Source organism: Agelaius tricolor, unplaced genomic scaffold (assembly GCF_023055355.1).
Source record: "Agelaius tricolor isolate 1412-34295 unplaced genomic scaffold, bAgeTri1.0.p SCAF_3, whole genome shotgun sequence".
NCBI lineage: Eukaryota > Metazoa > Chordata > Aves > Passeriformes > Icteridae > Agelaius > Agelaius tricolor.
The window spans coordinates 24906809-24927173 of NW_027269263.1; the positions used below are offsets into that span (position 1 = coordinate 24906809).

Below are 20365 nucleotides of genomic sequence, written 5' to 3' on the forward strand. Positions count from 1 at the left end.
CAGGCTGAAAATTCCAATTCTCTCAGCGTTTTCTCCCAGGAGAGGTTTTCCAGCCTCTTAATTTTTGTGGGACTCCACTGGACCCGCTCCAACAGGTTCATGTCTCTCTTGTGCTGAGAACTCCAGAACTAGGTGCAGTACTCCAGGAGTGATTTCATCATATCAGAGCAGAGGGGCAGAATTATTCCCTTCAACCTGCTGAAAATCACTATACCTGGAGAATTTCTCCAACATTTCTATTCCCTATAGGTTTATAGTCTTATGCAGATTCCTCCTGGCTCTGCAGATTTCTTCAGATCTCACTTATGAATTAACTTCCCCAAGCATAGCAACAAACTCCTGCTCACATATTTACTGTTCTGGACAGACACATATGGCACAGAGTTGGTTGTTTATATAGCACAATAAATTCCAGCTTTAGTACAATTTGTGTAAAGCAAGATACAAAAGTCAGAGTGCTGCACAGTTAAAGACTGAGCAAACTAGCTGAAAAGATGGCAAATTCTACACTTGGTTGGCAACAATTTAGTTAAATTTCTATTCTTGCTAACAAAAAAGGATGTGAGACATAAGAAACAACTTTAATTAAATGATACCAGAGACATCACAGGGCTTGTATAAATGTCAGCAGGATGTTAAGTTCTCTAAAACAAGAAAGCCATGGTCCATTGATGTCGCTGTAGATTCTTTTAGAAAGATGGTAGCAAATTAAATGAGAGTGTAGCAAATTAAACTTGCAAAACTTCACCACAGTCCATTTCTGCACCATCTTCCATCATGCTGGCTGCTTGTTGAGGTTTATTACTATGCTACTATTTCTACATTCAGAGTTCTGGTTCATTAACTTAAGTAACAGAATACCCAAACAAGCAAGGTAAATTGCTGCCTTTACACTGTCTCTAACTAGATGTGGTACATTATTCATTTAGACTGGTCAAGAAACAAAAAAACTAAAGTCCAATGTATCAGAGCTGCTTGACAGAATTTATTGGCTGTCTTGGCTCAGCTCTTCAGGCATCTTCTAGGCTGATAACTAATGCCAAAGTCACTGTCCTGATATCTGTTACAAACACATTTCCTACGCTCCTTCTGCCTCTGCTCTTCTGACTATTTCTGGCTGGTAACCTTTTCAAGCTGGATTTCTGTTATCTGGAAGGGGGCAGACCACAGCTCATCCTCCGAAATATGAATAAACCTCCTGTTTAATTGATAGCTCTGTTCTTAGTGTTGACAGATAGGGCACAAATTTGGAAATAGAACAGAAAGCTGTAACTTTTGTGAAGTGTTTAAAAATGCTTTTAAATGTTCTTATCATTTGTTTTAAATAAGAGAATAAATATCAACTAGCTCTTCTCTATTGAAATAAAACTCTCTAAAACATAAAAGATACTCCATAATAGAAGTCCCAGACCAAATCTCAAAAAAATGTTTTAAAATTATATTCATGTATGATTTAAATTCTTTTCAAAGTTATATAGCTAGATTCTTACTCATATTTTTGATCATGTTGCTGGCTGAGCTTAATAGCTTCAAACAGGGTTTCAACAGCTTGAGATGACTTACTGCCTGTTTCTCTTGTTTGGCGTTTTACCTTACCTTAGAAAGAAAGACAGAAAGTAGATTTTCATGATGTTAATAATTTTTCTTCTGTAAGACCCACCCAATCTGTTTTTCCCTCCAGAAAAGTTAAACAACACAATAAATTATCTATTCTCCTTCTGTTAAGCAAGATCTTTTCCAGTATACTTAAAAGGTAATGCACAATGCTTGTATAACAATTCACAGAGTAGCTGAAATAACCAAACTCGGGAATCATAATGACCCCTAACATTTCCTGATCCCAACTAGCAGAGCATTGTGTATGAGGAGTTAATGAGCAGGCACAGGCCTGTTCTGTGCTGTGCTGCACACACGGTGCCCCTCAGGTCCATGTTGTGCTGGGCACATCCCACAGGATAAACGCAGCCAGCTTGCTGTAACAGAAGAGTCTGTTGGCAACATCTTCTCAGTACCTCTCTGTGAAAGTGAAGCAAGAGGTTCTTATGTGAACATGCTTTTTGTTTGACAGTAGAAATAATGAATAGCATTGTTTTCTCCCAAGAACAGCTAAGAGACGAAAATGAGTCAACTTTTTCACAGACACGTTGTGCTACACCCTGATTGGAAGCACGTTCAACACTGCACAACTTGGAATTCTCGGCCTCTGCAGTAATAGGAGATTATTTACACTGTCACATTTTTCTTTTGTTAACTCCCGAAAATGGCATTTTAAGAGATACATTACAAAGTCTTCAATGTTTTTCTGGCTGGGATTCTCACAAACCAACACATAATGCAAAATAGATGGTGCAAAATATAATGTTCTTAATCTTGTTGGCCACACCCTTGGATGCCTGCTAACATACAGATGAAAGTAGCTCTAATCTAGTTTTGAAATTAATTGTAGAATAATGCATCCTGAACTCCTGTGGTGTGGTACTAAACACAGGAGAGAGATCTGCATCTAGAGACATTAAGAAATGTCCAAATTTATTCTAGTTTTACTGTAAAATGTCTCCATTTTAAGAGACATCATGCATAACATTTCCTAGGATGGCACTTGGGATATACAAACAGGGGTTTATTTACCCATCTGAAAAAGAAGTTCAACTTCCAACTCTATTTTTTTTGCTGCAGCTGCTCTGCAAAGATTCAATGCTGATTCTAAATGCCTGAGAGCATGTAGCCATTGCAAGGGATGTCTTGCAGCTGTGGAAGCTACTTTTTCAGCTAATGTGCATCCTAAAAAAAAAGGAAACAGCTCTTTGTAAATTATTTAGTAGACAACCAATTAATGCAAAATTAAGCTAATTCCTGAGAAGAAATGCTGCTACATATTTGCTGTTACAATCCAATTCTCAAAAATTCAAGTGATTGATGGATATAAATACAAAGCTATAATAGTGTTTCAGTATTGTATGATGCCATGGAGGTTTACCTAGGCCACTCAAAAGAAGCCCAAGCTACACGAACCAACCCATTCATAAAATATGAGTGAAAATTTACCAAAATTTACAAATAATAATGAGTTGTGTCTTGCTTACCAATTTTCATTTTGACTAGAGCTAGCAAGTTAATATGTGGCAGGTAGATATTCTTCGAGGGTAGGACCAGGCAAGTCAATGTACTGTCTTCTCCTTGCCATTCAATGAGTTCACCACAATCAAAAATCTATAGGAAGAGCATGCTCAGTAAAATCAAGTTGCAGACAGCAAATTAAATAGCAGTTTAAGTAAGTCAGGTATTGCAAAAGTGAAATGTCTTGAAAAGAGCACTAGAAAAGGATTCAATAATCCTGAATTCCTTTACTTTAGTGTGTACTTGTCTTGCAGAAGAGTCTTGTGATGCAAACAAACAATTTTAATGAACTCTTGATTGAATTTAGTAATTCTAGGCTTTGGTTTTTAAAAGAGAACTCCCTAAAATCAGTCTTTTAGAAATAGATCTCACAAGTAACCAAAGCCCTGGAAAGAAGCTGTCATTTCTACACAGAAATCTGACATCCAGCAAAGGCCGGAAAAGAAAGAGAAATTAGCATGTAGGGGGCCAGTCAAACCTTTCATTCATGGAGATAAGACAATGGGGAGACATTGTAAAGTGTCAAGTCACTTGAAGGTTAGCAAGTCTCACAGTTGGAAATTTGAGTCTGAAGTGATTCATAAGATTCTTTATTACTTGGTGAAATAAATATTTCTGTGGATTAAACTTGCGTTTTAGAAAATATGAGGGAAAAGAGTTTGATCTAAAAACTTTCCTCTATAACCTCTACCAAGTTCAGATAAAAATGCCTATTTTTGGATCCCAAATAGGTAAATGGTCTACTGCTCTCACAAAGTTCATGTCTTTAAATTTATTTTTTAATTACGTATTTAAATTTTTACATGGAAATTATTTCTTCATACCAGTTGTAACAATCCATCAGCCTAAAATATCATGCTATTTCAAATAGATTGTCCTGATTCAAATTATTCTAAGACACAAAGCTAAGTTCTTGGATGCTTAAGACTTAGGAATTTAATGAGATCTACATTCTCCCTGAGGTGTTGAGTAAGAACATGTTTTTCATTGCAAATGGGAAAAGTGAGTGTTCTGCATCTCTTTAGAAGTCAAACTACCTATTTCTTTTTTCACATTTGGATGTGTCTTTTGCAACTATTCGATATTTTTAAATTCTGTGAAAACACCAGACTTCACATGTGAACATGCTTGATGAGTATGGATAAAGAAGATTTGGTAAGATGAACGACTTCTTTACACTATTCTAATGTATTTAAAACTGAAGTGATCAGTTACTAGGAGCAGCCCTTCTTAATAACTGATAAAATAACTTCCAGGATAAATAATTAGGGCTGTTGGAAGGATTTGGAAATGCACCGACATGTACTCACTGCTTTAATGGTAAGCTTATGTGCCAAAACAAGCAAGTTAAATGGTTCCACTGCAGAAGAGCAATGTTCTGAGTCCTCTACTACTTGCAGTGGCAGTATGTCTGCCAGCAGAAGCAGGCTTTTCACAAAAGTCAAAGAAGCTGGCAGGGAAATAAATGTATCCTCTTGGAGTAAACCGATGATATTCTGTTTGGACACAGACAACATAAATCAGAACAGTTACTATATTCCTGTCTATTTATGAGGACAAAGCACAGAAAGAGGAAAAAAAAATCTATTTTAGAGGCGCTATTTCAAACTTATTTAATGCTGCCATCAGCTGTTCTGACTACACAAAAAATTCATCAGAGAAAAGCAAACAGTTTTTCTTTTGTGTTCAAACCTGCAAAAGAAGTTTAATGTCTGCCACCGGACGTTTTTCTTGCAGGTCAAGAATAGCAGCTTGCACCATCATTTCAGCCTGAGTCTCAATATCACCAAAGGCTTCTGCCTCTAATATTACTTCTTTTATCACACTTCTGCGCTCAGCCACATCATTTCCTAAAAGGAGAGAACATATGAATAGCAAAAATACAATAGAAAAGGTTTTATTGTGTGTTCTACCATTCTTAAGTATTTCTACACTAAAAAGTTACAGAAAATATGACATTATGAATTCCACATTGCACGTGTACCATTTCATCAATTTTTTGTCAAATTTACTTTAAAAAAAAAGAAAAATCACTTAGTTTCTAAACAGCACGAGATGCAAGTTCATGCAAATGCATGCTTTTTATGCAAGCCACCAACATAAATATTAAGGTATTTGAGATTTGTTCTACTTATCCAAAAATCTGATTTTAGTTAAAATTGCAAAATAGTAACAGCGTGCAGAGAAATTATCCAGAACTGATTAAGTAAGAATTTGGCAAGAGACTTAGACTGATTTTGAAACTTAAGTGAGCATCAGAGTTGTTCATAGAACCAAGGAATGAAAAACATTTTATTCATAACCAAACTTTAAAAAATGTATTTTGCAGTATCTCTCTTAAAGCCTTAAAAAATTAACCTGGAAAATTTTTAGGAGCTTTGTAGGGATATTTCATTTATTTGAGATATAGAAAGCAAAAAATATTTTGAAAGCAGAAGTACTCGGCAACAGCAATTTTTGAAACAACCACACTTTCTTAATTACACTAGAACATTTGAAACTTTCAGGTAGAGTTATGAAAAGATAGTGACTATTAAATGAAAATTAATATAATACTTTCTGTTTTCATGTTTTAGGAGAGAATGTGCTCATAAATATATTTTACTTTTTGGATTGGATTAATTTAACACAAATAATTGTTCAGTGACAATACAGCCCCAGATTTAATATTAGTATTTTTTAATTATGAATAAGAATTGTGACTGTATAGGTTCATTTGCCCATTATAATCCCAAAATCTAAAGTAAGAAAGTGCAGTACCTTTCTTTTCACCTATACCATGTATCTGTGCCATGAGTCCAGTCACTAACATTGCTCGACACCTCAGCCACAAATGTACATTCACGTGTCCTTGTGCTGTTACATGGGGAGGGAGTGAAACACCTTCTGTGGTGGAGTCCTATTAAGTCCCAAAAGCAAGAAAAATGTTACTTTCTGAGTAACATATTTTACTACAAACAAGGCAACAGGCCTTGTTAAATTATTACAAATATCTTACCAATAATAGCAACATTCTAAACAGAAATTTATTTGAAGGCTAGATACATATTTTTGATAACAGGAGGCCATTTATTATTTAAATTTTAATATATATTAAATAATTTTTAGCACTGAATAGTAAAATACTTTTTATGTGAGACTCCATAAATATATCTATATACTATATTTTTTATGAAGAATAATTCTAAGAGTTTGGATATTTTCCACTCAAACAGGAACATAACACAAATTTCTGAGGCACATAAAAGTCTAATTTTAGAGGAGGATCAGTATCAGTTTCTGGTATCACAATAATGACTAGAAAGAAATTTTTGGTTTTTGATTTCTAGTTTTTTGTGTTTCTATGCGTTTAGAAACATTAGTGTAATGTACAAAAATATTAGTGTAATGTAGTACTGCAAGTGTTTGTGAGAATGCTCAGCTCAACTCCTTGTTCTATCTTCATATATTCTAAAAACTCTTGCCCTTGCTAAAATTCTACACTCCATGTTCTACTATTTTTTTCAGCAAGCAATCACTGGACAATGCATCACCTGCATTTTACTTATATGAAAAATCATCGTGACTGATTTGCATTGATGCAAATGAGGAAAAAAATATCTATAGCTCAGTTACTGGCTACAGGACCATCCCAAGAAAAGAGAGGTGCAAGTGCAGGGAGACAGAAGCCCCTGATATGCAACACAAACAGTGTTGCTTGTCCATGTGAGTCAATTTGACTCACTGTGCACTCAAGAGTGACTGTGTGGTGTGAGACCAACAGGCTTTCCAAAGCAGAGGTCAGAATCCCTGTGTTGGACAACAGAAGTCAGCTGAAATCTTGCTCCATGTGCAAGATTTCTCCACAGCAAATCTTGCTCCACAGCAATGATGTGAAATGGTCCATCTGGCTCTTAGAAAGAGAATTCAGTTTTCAATCAGAAAATCTAAAGTACCTATACTGAATAATACAAGATTTTCAACTGATAGCTATTTTTTTCACTTCCTTTTTGGTTGAGGAGTTTTAAACAAAAGATTTTCAGTGCTGCCATTTGAGAGTAATAGAAATAAAAACTGTATTCCTAACCTCATATAAATTATAATGATGATTACAGACACATTGAGCACACCTTAAGTGAGCAGGTATCCAAAGCATGTCAAAGATCATTTTTTCTCCCGGTAGCTGCTATGTTCTAATACTTTGAAAATCGCTCAACACTTAATACAAAAAAGATTAATATACAAAGAAAGATAAGTTTAAAACAAATATCCACACATACCAAATGCTCCCTTTCATCCTTTTCCTCTTGAAAATGTGCCACATCCACGCAAAAAACTCTGGCATCTTGGAGAAGTCGAATTGCAGAAAAAGCCAAAGCAGCACTGTGGTATAGAGCAATATTATTTAAAAATACTAATTATATTTGCCATTTTATGATTTTATTAAAATAGATACTTCATTTTTTACTATGCCAGAGCTGTAAATGACCAGCTACCAACTTTTGCTTCAGTAAAACATGATTACACTCAGACTATTTTCTGAATTTGGAGGCACTGCATCATGAAAGTGACAAAAGAGCAGTAAGAGAATAAGTCTTGCCAATAGTAGACATAACCTGAAAATATTTCACTGTTAGGGTGGTCAGCATTGGAATAGGTTGCCCAGGTACATGGTGGAGTCACCATGCCTAGAGGAGTTTAAGAGACTTCTGGATCTGAATGATACACAATTTAGTGTTTTAGGGGTCACAGGGGTGATGCTGGGTTGATGGTTGGACTTGATGAGCTCAATGATTCCATTATTTTATCAATAGCATATAAGCTCAAATATATCATATTCTGTTGGAGTAATCAAAACAGAACTCCATTATAATTTCCAGTTACACACAGAATCATAAAATCATTTTGGCTGGCAAAGACCTCTAAGATTGTCGAGTCCAACTTTTAGAACCAGTCAAATCAGTAGATCAAGACCAACCATGGCATATCTATCTTCAGGAATAAGTTCTTAGAAATTAGAAGATGTAGAAATACTGAAAATTACAAGATATATTAGGAGAGTTCTATATCATCCACAACTAAGCCTAATACCTTTCTCCTTAAAACTTTTCCTGGCTATACATTAATCCTCCTGTTAAATCCACATGGTCAAATACTCACAGGATCTTAGTAAACACCACCAAGGTGATGAGGCAAAACCTCATCAGTAAGAAATCACATGACATTGCATCTACTGTACTCCCTGCCCCACATCTTAAATTCTTTTCTGGAGTTCACTCTGAACAGCACCTTTGAAAGATAAAGACACCATTAGGACTGGTGCAGCATTAACCCTATGTGTCAAAAAATGATGGGATTAGATCACAAAATATTGTCAGGTTTCTTAAAATATGAGCTACTGGGGTTTTCTTTTTTTGCTGTCTTTATAAGCACTCAGATACCCTCAGATAATGTTCCACTTTCATTACATGTACAAAAATGTATATCTACAGCAGCAGACTTTGTGAATACAATTATTTCATGATATGAAGACATCTGCAAAGCCATCATAGACAGAAGACCTTTTCCATACTAGAAATTGTTGTCCAGAGAACACACTACTCAAAATATTCTGAGAATTGCCAAAATCAACATCTCTTTGTATTGGTTTCTCCCAATTGCACATTTTCCTCTATGTCTGTAAATCTTTACTTTCCTACATCTACTCTAAAACATTTTGGAGTTTGGTTTTGGGGGTTATTTGTTTGGAATCTTTTTATAAATCTCCACGTGCTCTGCCCACAGAAACATTTTTCTAATAATGCTATGCTACCAGAGAGTATGCCTAGCTCACTACTTAAAAGATTTTTTCAGCAGGTTAATTGTTAAAAATGTATAACCAAAGTTCCTATCTATGATGCCTTTTTTTACATAGACTCTCTTTACATAAAGACTGGCTGTTATGAAGCATATAAAAAATAGAAAAGAATTATTAACACCTTTTTATACTGCCAGAACAATGCAAAGATCTTTTAATGCAAGAGAGATTCAAGGTCTGTGTGAATTTACGGCTTTTGAGATGTTCTAGACTAATGGTTGCAAAGGCAAAGATCTTGCACCAGGAATTCTGAACAAGAGCTGTACTTCTAAATTACATACATTAATCTGTCAACATATGTATAACCACAGGATGGATAACCTCCTGTTAAGATAAGAGAGCAGCTAAAGTCTTCCTGTCATTTCTGATTCTATCCTCCTTGCTGTTTTTGTGATGCAGACCTGGATGGATTACACCAATTCAGCACAAATAGACCTCAAAGTAGCAAAGAGAACCAAAGCCATTAATATCTTGGTTTTTACATTTCAGAATTCAATCCTCATGAATCTTCTTCATCATCCCTTTACCTCAGTTTTATTCCACAAAATGAAAACAGAATAAATCAATGTTGAATTTGATGATGAGTTACTCTCTAACAACAGAAAAGATGAAACAGAATTTGCTTATAAAAATTAACAGAAAAATGGATAACACAATGATGTACCCCAGTTGCTTTTTTAAGAGTTCTCCCCTGAAACCAAGGGATCAAAGTTAAAATTACAGTGAAATCTGGCTTTTCTTAAAACACTGCTTGAGATGCTATGGTTCACATCTTAAATACCTTGGAGAAGGTACAGCACCTAGGAGTAAATAGGCTATTAACAAATACTAACCTAAATTCCTCAGCACCACTGCCTTGAGTTAACTGCTGTTGTCAACATTTAGCAATATTGAAAATGAGGCTAGTTTTAACTACATGTTTACACATAAATTTTCTTAGTAAAATATAGACCACAAGCCCAAAGATTGATATATCCCTTAAGTCACAATTAATTCACTTTAGCAGAGAATTACACATTTGGTTAATTAAAAAGTTCACATTTATAGGACAGATACCATGTAAGTAGTCTCCTTGAGATCAATGGGATTAGTCCTATACATAAAGTTATTCTGAAGCATACATTTTTTTGCAAGACATAAGCCTGTAATGCAGAAGCTTCCCTTGATGAAATTTTTGTGACCCTCTTTTGCTGTCAACAAGAGTGATGTATCTATATATTTCCCTTGACAAAATACACATCCTTTTATCAGCTGAATCAGAAAGTGACAAGATGATCAAAATAGAAAAGTACAGCTGACTATAACAATTTCACCACTAGGTCATTTTGCCAAAGGAGAAAAAAAAAGATGAATTTCTGTAATATCATGCAAAGTTTGATTTCTAGGCTGGCAGGCAGGAAACATTCAGCTGTCTGAAGAAATGTTTCATTTGTATCTGAGGCAGACATATCACAGCTTCCATTGCAGTGCAATAAAACTGCAAAATAGGTTAAAAAACAACAAACTCTAACTTTATTTTTTCATGGTTTTTTTCCCTAATACTGACCACCATCAATATATAAGACCCACTAAACAAAAACGCATCAAAAATTTGAGAGTCACAAAAAGTGATCTATACAATGTTTGACATCCATTGAAATCCTTGATATTCTAAGAAAGTTTCTTCAATCTGAGATGAGTTATAAACCAACACAGAAACGAGTCTATAGGATATAAACTGCATGCCAAAAGGAAGGGTCCTGCATTGAAATGTCTTGCATATACTGGAACCAGTTCAGCTGGGTGAGAATGTCTGAGAGAGGACTCTACCAATGCAGGTTTTGCCAAACCTGGTATCAAGATAAGATTACACACATGATATTTCAGATGTTCCTTGATTACCAGTATAGAGACTTCATAAAATTCAGGACACTCAAAAGTATGATGAGGTGACTGTCAGCAACTGATGGATTTCTCCTTGACAATTTATAGTAAATTAATCTAATTCAAAAACCACTGAAATGGTTTATTATTTCATGCTGAGAAATGTCCACAAATAACCTACAAGTTTCTTCCTTTATATCTTCCCTAATGACATTATTGCTAAATTATTATAGTCCTAATATCTGAATTTTTGGAAACTGCTTTCTTTTACAATAACATACACAAAAACTGGGGGAAAGGCCACACTGCAGACTGTTACTGTTTTCAGTGCAGTAGGCTATACAGCACTGTGAAGCTCCTTGTTAATTATTTTTACTGCTGTACCATAACAATGCAAAAGCAATTATGCTATTTAAAAGGCACTGATTTTGAGAGTGTTCAGCTGAAAGAAGGAAGGTGGCTTGTTTTGGCACAGAATAAACAATTTTTTTAATTGGGTAAAAAATCCCATTGAGACTGATTTATCAATTGGCCTGATGAGCCACCTACCACTTCAATCTTTACCACTATTTCAACAGTAAAGAAAGGGTTATTTTTTTCTTTTTTTTTTTTTTTTTTGATGTTTACTGTGCTATAAGATATATTGTAGCAATTCTGGTGTTTACTTAGATTAGACCTAACAAATGTTACAAATACTGTACAAATACTGATTACATTGTACCAAATCTCAATCTAGTCTGGCACCTGCTACACCTGAGCATGCTCCACCTGCAGTTAGCAATTTGTGAAAAAAAGATTTTTTTCCCTCTAATAAAATATTAGATAAAAAGAACTTCACACTGATAACAGTACCATGCATTGTTAAACTGACATCCTTCTTACACAAATTAATGTAAAATTACAGGTATGCTAAACAGACGAATCCTTCTAGGTAAAAGGCCAAAACAATGTTTGGAATTTAACATCTACAAAGAGTTAATGCATTTCATACTGTATGTCAAAGAGTTAAAGTATTTCACACTGTACGTCCAGTATATTCCAAGAACATTAAATTTGTAACTTCATTAAATTCTCCAAAAGAAATCAGAATCTCAAAAAAAAAAAAAAAAATCACAGAATTTGTGAATTTTAATTTGGAGAAAATATCAGGCAGTCAGGCAGATATATACAGATACATAGAGATAATTCAGCCATAGAGATAATACAACAGTACTTTAGACTCTATGACTCACAACATAATGCTGCTTAAATCTACTCTGTTGATGTTTACTTCAATGCTTTTTAATCACTGTAATTTAAAAAATAAAATGTTGATGTTTTAATTTGAAACCAATAAGTACATTAAGAAGAAATTTTCCTTTAGGACAGAAACACGGGGCATTCTAGAACAAAGTAGAATTCAGTACTTCAATTAGTGCTCTGCTGTACAATTTAAAATCATACGAATTCACATGATCTAACATATCCAGACTTTAACCAAAACCATGAAGATTACAACTTTTTCTTTGTTTTTATACAACATTTCATCACAAAAGCATCTCACAGAGAAATTTTAACTGAGTCTTTGGGCCGAGTGAATCTCTGGCCTCATAACTGATCATCTTTTAAAAAAGAAAACAAAGCAGTAATAAAAAAACCAAATGCCAGTGTATCTTACATTTGTAAATATACTAATGGAGTTGTTACAGATGACTACTAAAATTTACAATATTGATGTAGTAATAAAGAAATTATTTTTTTAATCACTGGTGGTGAAGGCTGTGCAAGATAAGGTTGTTCATAGTATTAGTTACCTGAGAGGTGCTTGATGCCTTTGATAAGAAATAGAAGCAAGCTCAAGTTTGGCCTCAATAAGAGCTTCTAAATCTTCCACAGAATACCGAGATATATCTCCATCATATTTTTCCTGTATGTCCTGTACAAGACAGCTAAGAGTTTCTTCAGCTTCTGTCAATAAAATCCCCTAGAGAAGAACACAGCATTTTATGATTTCAAAAATTAAAGAAACTAAAATTTTCTTTAGAAATATTTTTTTCTGTGTACCCTGCTATCCCTGCATCCTAAAATAAATCAACTTAAGTGCAATATGCCTTTTCTATAAATGGGGGTGGGGTGGGTAATTCTGCTTTTGTCAGGTTTTCAGAATCACTGTGTTTAAATCAGCAACATCTTAACTGTGCCTGTACTATTGCCATGCATGCTTAACTCCATATTTTAAGGCTTAGCAATGCTATTCACTAATTTCCCATTCTTTATCTAATAGTTATACTTGATTATTTTATACTATACTTCTCACTATGCTTAGTAATTTAAATAATAAATACAATATTAAAAACAACATTAAAGATGTCAAAAGAAGGATTACATTCTTTATTAGCTATATTTTGACATTTCTGTGTGCAGTATTTATCCTGAAAGTTCAACTATAATTAACAGTCTTTCTGATCAAAAAATATGTAGGAAGCTGTGAAAAACACATCTAAAAAGAAGTTAATTTTAAATTAAGTCTCAATTGTGGAGCTTTCAGCAGAATTAAAAACTAATTTAAAGGTTTGTATCATCCAATACATTATTTTGATCAAAATTCAGAGCTCGACTTAAAAAAAAAATCACAAAAAAAGCAAACCATAAAAACTCCTCCAAAAGAATAGAATAGTTAAAGAAAAAATAAGAGTAAGAAATATATTATGCCTCTTAATTGAGCATTATTCAATTCAAATGAACATTTCTATTCTAGTTATTTTCGAGTTGCTATTTTCAAGTTATAATAAAACTTTCAAGTTTCTAGCGTTTGACCTATACCAACTGCCACACAAAATCATCCTCCCTTCTCCAGACATACTTTTGGTTTTTGTTTGTTTGTAAAAATGGCCAAAAGGAGATACTTCCAAAGGGAAAGGCCCCTCTGAATGAAGAATATGTCAGCCCTTTATTTTGGTCTCTTTGTGATGTGAAACTGGCAAGCATAAAGTTTACAACTAAACAAAACAAAATCCAACTTAAAAAAACCCCTTCAAACAAAAAAGCTGATAAGCTGCATGTTTTCTTCAAAATAAAGTACCAGAAGGAGCTACATGAAAAATTTGAAATATTTCACACAGGAGAACGGTAGAGAATGCTTTTTTATTTGTATAGCATATTGGCCCATCAAAGAGTCTCTGATGTTCTACAGATGGAACTCTCTGAAAGGAGATTATTTTTTCTTGAAATCCCATTGTCTTTACCCTTTATGCTGAAATAGTCATACTGAGATCTGATTGTGGAAATATTTCCCATCATTTGAAAAATGATGCACCAAAAATGAAAAATGATTACACCAAATTGTCAACACCTCATGCACAGCTAGTAAGGCTACAGTCAAATTAGAAACAGAAATTTACAGTCTCCTTTTTCATACCATCCTCTCATCATAAATTCTTTTACAGTGAAGGCATTAACAAGGTTTTTTTGATCAATCTGCATTTTCTTAATCCTTTTCTCCTAAAAATCAAAATTACCTTCAGCATGGCCATATTTAATTCATCTTTACAGTCAACAAGATGCACCATTCTGTCTCTTTGTTCCTGTTGTCTTGAATCCTGATCAGCATCAACTGCCAAATACATTGCAGATAAAATTTCAGATTACAGATGCAGAACCAAAGCATTCTCAGTAATTTGAAGAACATAGTCCTTTTCTCTCTACTTACAACTGGGACTTTCAACATCAAAATAAGTAATAATGGAACAAATTAATAATAATAGTAGGAGAAGAATAATAAAAGAACCTTAACAAGTCTTACTGCTTATTTCAATAATTACTGAATTTTTTCAGCAACATTTAAAATTAATATTGTTCATAGTATGACATATTAACTCATATGCAGTTAAAAGTGAAAAAAAAAAGCTTGAAAGAATATAAATAAACTTTTCCACCATCCTTATAATTACCTTTTACATTTGATGCTGTAGTTTTGCTTGGCTCTGGCAAGTTGTTGTTGTCAACAAAATACAAATTTTTTTCAACTTTTTCAGGTATCTTATTTATTGTGGCAGAAAGACAAATGATGAGATGCATTTTGGCTAAGGTTAATTTATTCATCATTTGTGGGTTGCACAGTGGCGCCACTGTTAAAGACAGACTCCAATTAAATGTATCTTCCAGTACCTACAAGAAGGTTAACAACTGGGATTATTTGAAATGACACATTTTACATTTTTCCTGTTTAAGACATATTCTGTTTCTATTAATAATGACACAAATCAACAATTAACATGAATAATATTAGTAATATTCTCATTTATTATGAATAAGTTGGGTTTTTTCCAAACTTCACCCCTCAGTAGCACTTGCTACAGCCTCAGAGATTGGTTTTACAGCACAAGGTACATCTATGAAGTTATAGCTATTATCACTGCAAGTTCCAGTTTTCTGCATTGTAGGTGAATCTGTAGTGCAAAAATCTCAACTCAATGTCCGCTGTTAAAAAAGGAAAAAAATTATTGTATCACATCATTCTAGCATATTTCATAGACTCTTTTTGTTATTCATTTTAGCATTCTTGTTTTATCATGAGTTTAATAGTCTCACTTTAGATTAATAAATTTAGAAGTTGAAAGTCTACACAGATTTGCAAGATCGTGAGTCCAGTAACAGCACCACATATACTGTGAAGTGTTCAAATCAAAAGATAATGCACAACTTCAAAATAAATCAGAAACTAGTGAGATCAAAAGCTGTCAAGATACACTTCTCATTTCCATTCTGTAATAGCAACTGTTGTAGGAGACACACAAGCTTACTGTAAACAAGAGAGAAAAGTGGAGGGGACAAGATAGGGATTGTAATTTACCAATTTGCTTTAATGGTACAACTTTTTCACATTCTGCTAACATTTACCCCTACCAGCTCAATGGATCCATAAGAAGGTTAATAAAAGGAAATTATAAAACTGAAAAACACAAAAGAAGTTAGGGATAAGTCGGTGATTTTAAATAAAATCAGAAAATGACTGTTTAGACACTGGTTTATAGAGTCACCATTTTAATTTTTTTCTTCCCCTAGAAATGGACTTCAACCCCCATCTGAGTTAAGTCTATCAAGACAACTCTGATTGAGAGAAATTATAACATTAAAAGCCTGACACTCTCAATGTTTAGCAGGATAAGCACCTGACCATACCACAACAACGCCTGAATACTTTCATTACTGTGTTTTGGACAGAAAAGCCACAGATTTGTACACACTAGATCTCCCATGTGAAAAATGGTGAAAATGGTAGCTGCCCTTCCCTTGAGAGGTCAGTCATAAAATTGAAAATTTAGGAAATAGTAATCTATTGAGAAGAATATGTCTTCTATTTACAGGATTTTTTAATAATAACAAGGATATTTTCTCTTAAGACAGAGAAGTAAATATTTTTGTATAGCATAAAACATTTACCTCTTTCAGGTTTTTTTTACCTGCAAATTTGTATCAGTCATGAGAGGTTTTGAGGTATCAAATTTCTGTGAGGCCTGCAAGATGGAAAAAGCAAAAGTAATGTGTTACAATATGAGTATAAAACCAATGAGTTAATAAAGGTGGGAAGAGGGAAATTTCCCTTCAAATCAGCTAATTTAACTCAATTTGCTCGGCTTCACTGTCTGTAACTCAGGGTAAAGGAAACAAACATGAAGTTTGTCCAATGCTTGACAACCTTTTTGGTGAAAAAAAATTTCCTACTGTTCATGCTGAATTTCACCTGGTGCTCTGTCCAGAAGTCTTTTGTCACATCACCTACCCAAAAGCATCACTCAGATAAGGAAGACCTTGATTACATTCATCCAGGATTAAATCATTAGCTTATTTTGGCAAGAAAGACTGGTTATGGAGGAGGCTTACCCAACAACCTGATCTGCCTGCACAGGTATGCTCACAGCAAGACAAGAGTCCAGGTCAACTGTTAACAGCTTCCAACCCTTGGAGCACATTAGTGACCAGATAAAGGGAAAATCAAATTGACCTGGGGGGATGTGAGTTCAAGGCTCTGTGGGCAGCAATAGCCATTATGGCCCAGCATCTCCTGAGGCTGCCCTCACCCTCCCCAGGGCACAATAGCCCATGTCAGCTTTATCCATACTTTCCATGCCTGCATATGAAATCACACACTGTTTTTTCGACAGCAATATCTGCAGTACTCAGTAATATCTCAGTACTCAGTGTATAAAACACATTTCAAAATTGATTTTTGTTCCTGCTGTTTAGTGAGAGATTTTAATGTCATTCAAAGCCTACTATTTGATTCATCTATTCAAAGAAAATTAGGATTTCCTTAGGAACATGTAACAACTTGCAGATATGGAGTATGTGCAGTTTCATGAAGAAAAATAGATTGTTACAGCTCAATGTCATACTTTTCTGGTGTTTACCTGCACTTGTTCAGTACATCTGTATCCTGCTGGTATTTTCCATGGAATTCTCTCTCCCGAAATAAGCAAAGACAGCTCATGAAAGGCCTCCGTAAAAAATCCTATATCTGTAAGTACTTTAATCTATGAAAAAATGACAAAGCCTCTGATTTGAATGTTATTCATTATTCTTTTTTCTCAAAATAAAATGTGTTTAAAGGTAATTTTCAAATAGATTTGGCAACCAGAATAGTACATTGATGGAGAATGATCTTCAATGGAAAGAAATCTTTTACATATTATAGTGAATAATTTCAAAGATGTGTCTTTCACCTTTAAAAGCAAATTCTTTAAAAACTTTGTCCTGAATAAGGGAAAGAACTTGCTTCATCTGGTAAGAGTTTTGACTGCCTGTCCAAGCTCAGCCCCTTAAAAAATCTGTTTCACAGTTTTTACTCATCTTAGTCTTGTAGTACTCAGCTACTCTACCTAGCCCATATCAACATTTCCTGAAAATATCTAAAAACAATGTCACTTTGACTCTTAATACTCTTAAAAACTCTTGATAATTAGATGTTTAAAAAAAAAAACAACAGAACTCCCAAATTATTTAAACAACAACAACAACAAAAGGTAAACATTAGTGGAAAGACAAAAATCTGTTCCTAGATTTCATGGAACCTTGTTCTACCATGATAGTAAGAACACATCCAGAAGTAAACATTTGGGGAAAAAAACAGTCATTCATGTTTTGCACTTAAAAAAACATTTCAAAGAAAAGTGGAACAAGATAAAAAATAACAAGTGAGAAGTCTGGATCAAAGAAAGAAAAGCTCCTCTTCATTAAAAAGAGAGTAGAAAGAATTTATGGAAGCACTCAACAGCCTACGTAGGAAATTAACAGTAAAACTTTTTAAATAGCTCTACATGCTACTAAAATTGAGAATATAAATAATAATTGCATTTAGACAGTACCCATACCATCTGCTGTGCTAAGAAACACTAAGCAACAGCTGAACTTTAAAGCATTACTTTTCATAGTAGAAATATATGAATATTAAATTGACTACATTAAACAAAGAATCGAAAAGTTTACTTGAAATACAATAGGTTTTGAGAAACTTTATTTGATTACCTTGAGGATTCTTCCTTCAATACATTTAGCTGGGTCCTTACAAATCTCAGATACAATGTATTGGTATAATGTGAACAGAGGTAAAATCTGGAGCAAAATAGTAGGTCATGCAGCCATAAACATCATATAGGGTACAACCATGGAAATACACATTGCAATTACATATCAAAAGTATATAGATAATATAAGATTACTGCTTTGACCATCACACACCACCAATACTTCTCTCATGCTTTCTGAAAGATTAATGTGTTAAAAAGTTCTTCAGGTCACTAAAGCTAACCCCTTGTATGTGATTCACAAATGTACGAAGTGAAGTTTGTCCAAATTATTCTCTCTGTTCAAGGTGGGTATTTCACTACATCATTACTGAGTAAACCTACCAGAAATAGGTTGATACAAGGGATTTCCAAAACTGTCTGCATTTTGATGCCATATTTTTTTCAACACAACTAACAGAAGAATAGAATTCTGCAAGCTTTTTTAAAATAAAAACAATTAAGTCCTGCAACTAAGTGAAATTATGCCAGCTGTAAAATAAAGTGGATGGTGATGAGACTTATTGACAAATTTATTTACATTCATTTTCTTTTTTTTTTTTTGTAGCGACAACTAACAAAAAACATTTTAAAACTGAGCTCTATTAAAGTATAGAGACCCTGTATATCCTTCCAGTATCTGAAGGGGGCCTACAGGGAAGCTGGAGAGGGACTCTTCATCAGGAACTATAGTAATATGACAAAGAGTAATGGGTACAAAGTGAAAGAAGGGAAATTTAGGTTAGATATTAGGAGGTAGTTCTTTACTGTGAGGGTGGTGAGACACTGGAGCAGGTTGCCTGTGAACTTGTGGATGCCCCAACCATGCAAGTGCTCAAGGCCAGGCTGGATGAGGTGTTGAGCAACCTGGTCCAGTGGGAGGCATCCCTGCCCTCAGCATGGGAGGTTGAAACTATAAGATCTTTAAATGTCCCTTCCAAACCTAAACATTCTATGGTTCTATGATCTATTGGTATACAATATTTCACAAAAAGCAGATTCTGTCCTAACAGATTTATGTGTTTATTGAAAATGAAAGAACTTCCAAAATTTAATTACTGTTCAGCTTTTACATTTTTCTTCACTTTAAAATGTCCCCAAGCTTAGAAAATGCTAACAACATTGTTGGATTTTTGTCAAATTCACTTAAAGTTTTCATAATGTAGCTCAATACTTCTGAATTTGGATTACAAACGCTTGAGGCAAATGTTTTAATTGTACCCATACAGTTTCCTATTGATATTTGAAGTAGTTCAACAAAATTAGTCTTTGAAGTTTTATTTTTAATAAAACTTGAATCTTGATGTATTTTGATTTAAGTGACAAATCAACTTAGCACCCACCATCCAAAACATTCCCACACAATAAGCATTCAGGGGAAATGAAGCTCTCATTCAGCTAAAACTGCAATTGCTTTGAGCATGATCCATGAACTGGATCTATATTCTGCTGGAAAAAGTGCAGAAAGAATCAAAGATGTGCATAGCCATGTGAAGCAAGCAGTCAAGTTAAGAGCCTCTGTCTCCAGGTAATTGTCTGCTCCCAGATTTTACTGGATCTCCCACAGCCAGGACAGTTACGCAAAACTAAATAACAAAGTGAACTCCAGTAATGCAGAATGGGAAAAAGCAACAATGGCAGTTAGCCTGAAGTTCCAAAAGAAATCAATCCAAAAAATGACTTGCTGACAAAAAAAAGTGTAATATCTTTCTGCCTCCTCCTAACTCCTCTTCCATCCCTACCTCCTAACCTTTGTTCCTCCTTGCTGCCAGCCCTGCAATCTTTTCCCTTCCTGGCACTGGCTCTGCCACTTGCAGGACCTTGTCATAAGTGGATTCAACTCATCAAAGCAGGAAAAATCTATCTACTTTTTCAGATGGAGAGTTTTCTGTCATGTTTCATTTACAGAGGCATAAAACAATCACCTGACAGGAAATTCTGTTGGTGCATACAGGACCAAATTAGAAAAGAGAGAGTTTTGCACCTTTTTCAGTAGTAGTAATCAATT

The 20365-nt window shown here is 34.3% G+C and overlaps 1 protein-coding gene across 1 annotated transcript in view; it reads right to left on the reverse strand.

The window, feature by feature from the left end:
• The window catches only part of CFAP54 (cilia and flagella associated protein 54), a 104013-nt gene that overhangs the window by 17978 nt on the left and 65670 nt on the right, over positions 1–20365 (reverse strand). Inside the window, exons 47-59 of the mRNA XM_071423241.1 lie at positions 18320–18406; positions 17206–17328; positions 16258–16311; positions 14746–14962; positions 14314–14408; positions 12610–12779; positions 7377–7479; positions 5878–6016; positions 4810–4967; positions 4428–4613; positions 3084–3210; positions 2629–2781; positions 1491–1596 (exon numbers count right to left, since the gene is read on the reverse strand). Of these exons, the coding sequence (XP_071279342.1) occupies positions 1491–1596; positions 2629–2781; positions 3084–3210; positions 4428–4613; positions 4810–4967; positions 5878–6016; positions 7377–7479; positions 12610–12779; positions 14314–14408; positions 14746–14962; positions 16258–16311; positions 17206–17328; positions 18320–18406 (1718 nt within the window). The remainder of the gene's footprint in view (positions 1–1490; positions 1597–2628; positions 2782–3083; positions 3211–4427; positions 4614–4809; positions 4968–5877; positions 6017–7376; positions 7480–12609; positions 12780–14313; positions 14409–14745; positions 14963–16257; positions 16312–17205; positions 17329–18319; positions 18407–20365) is intronic.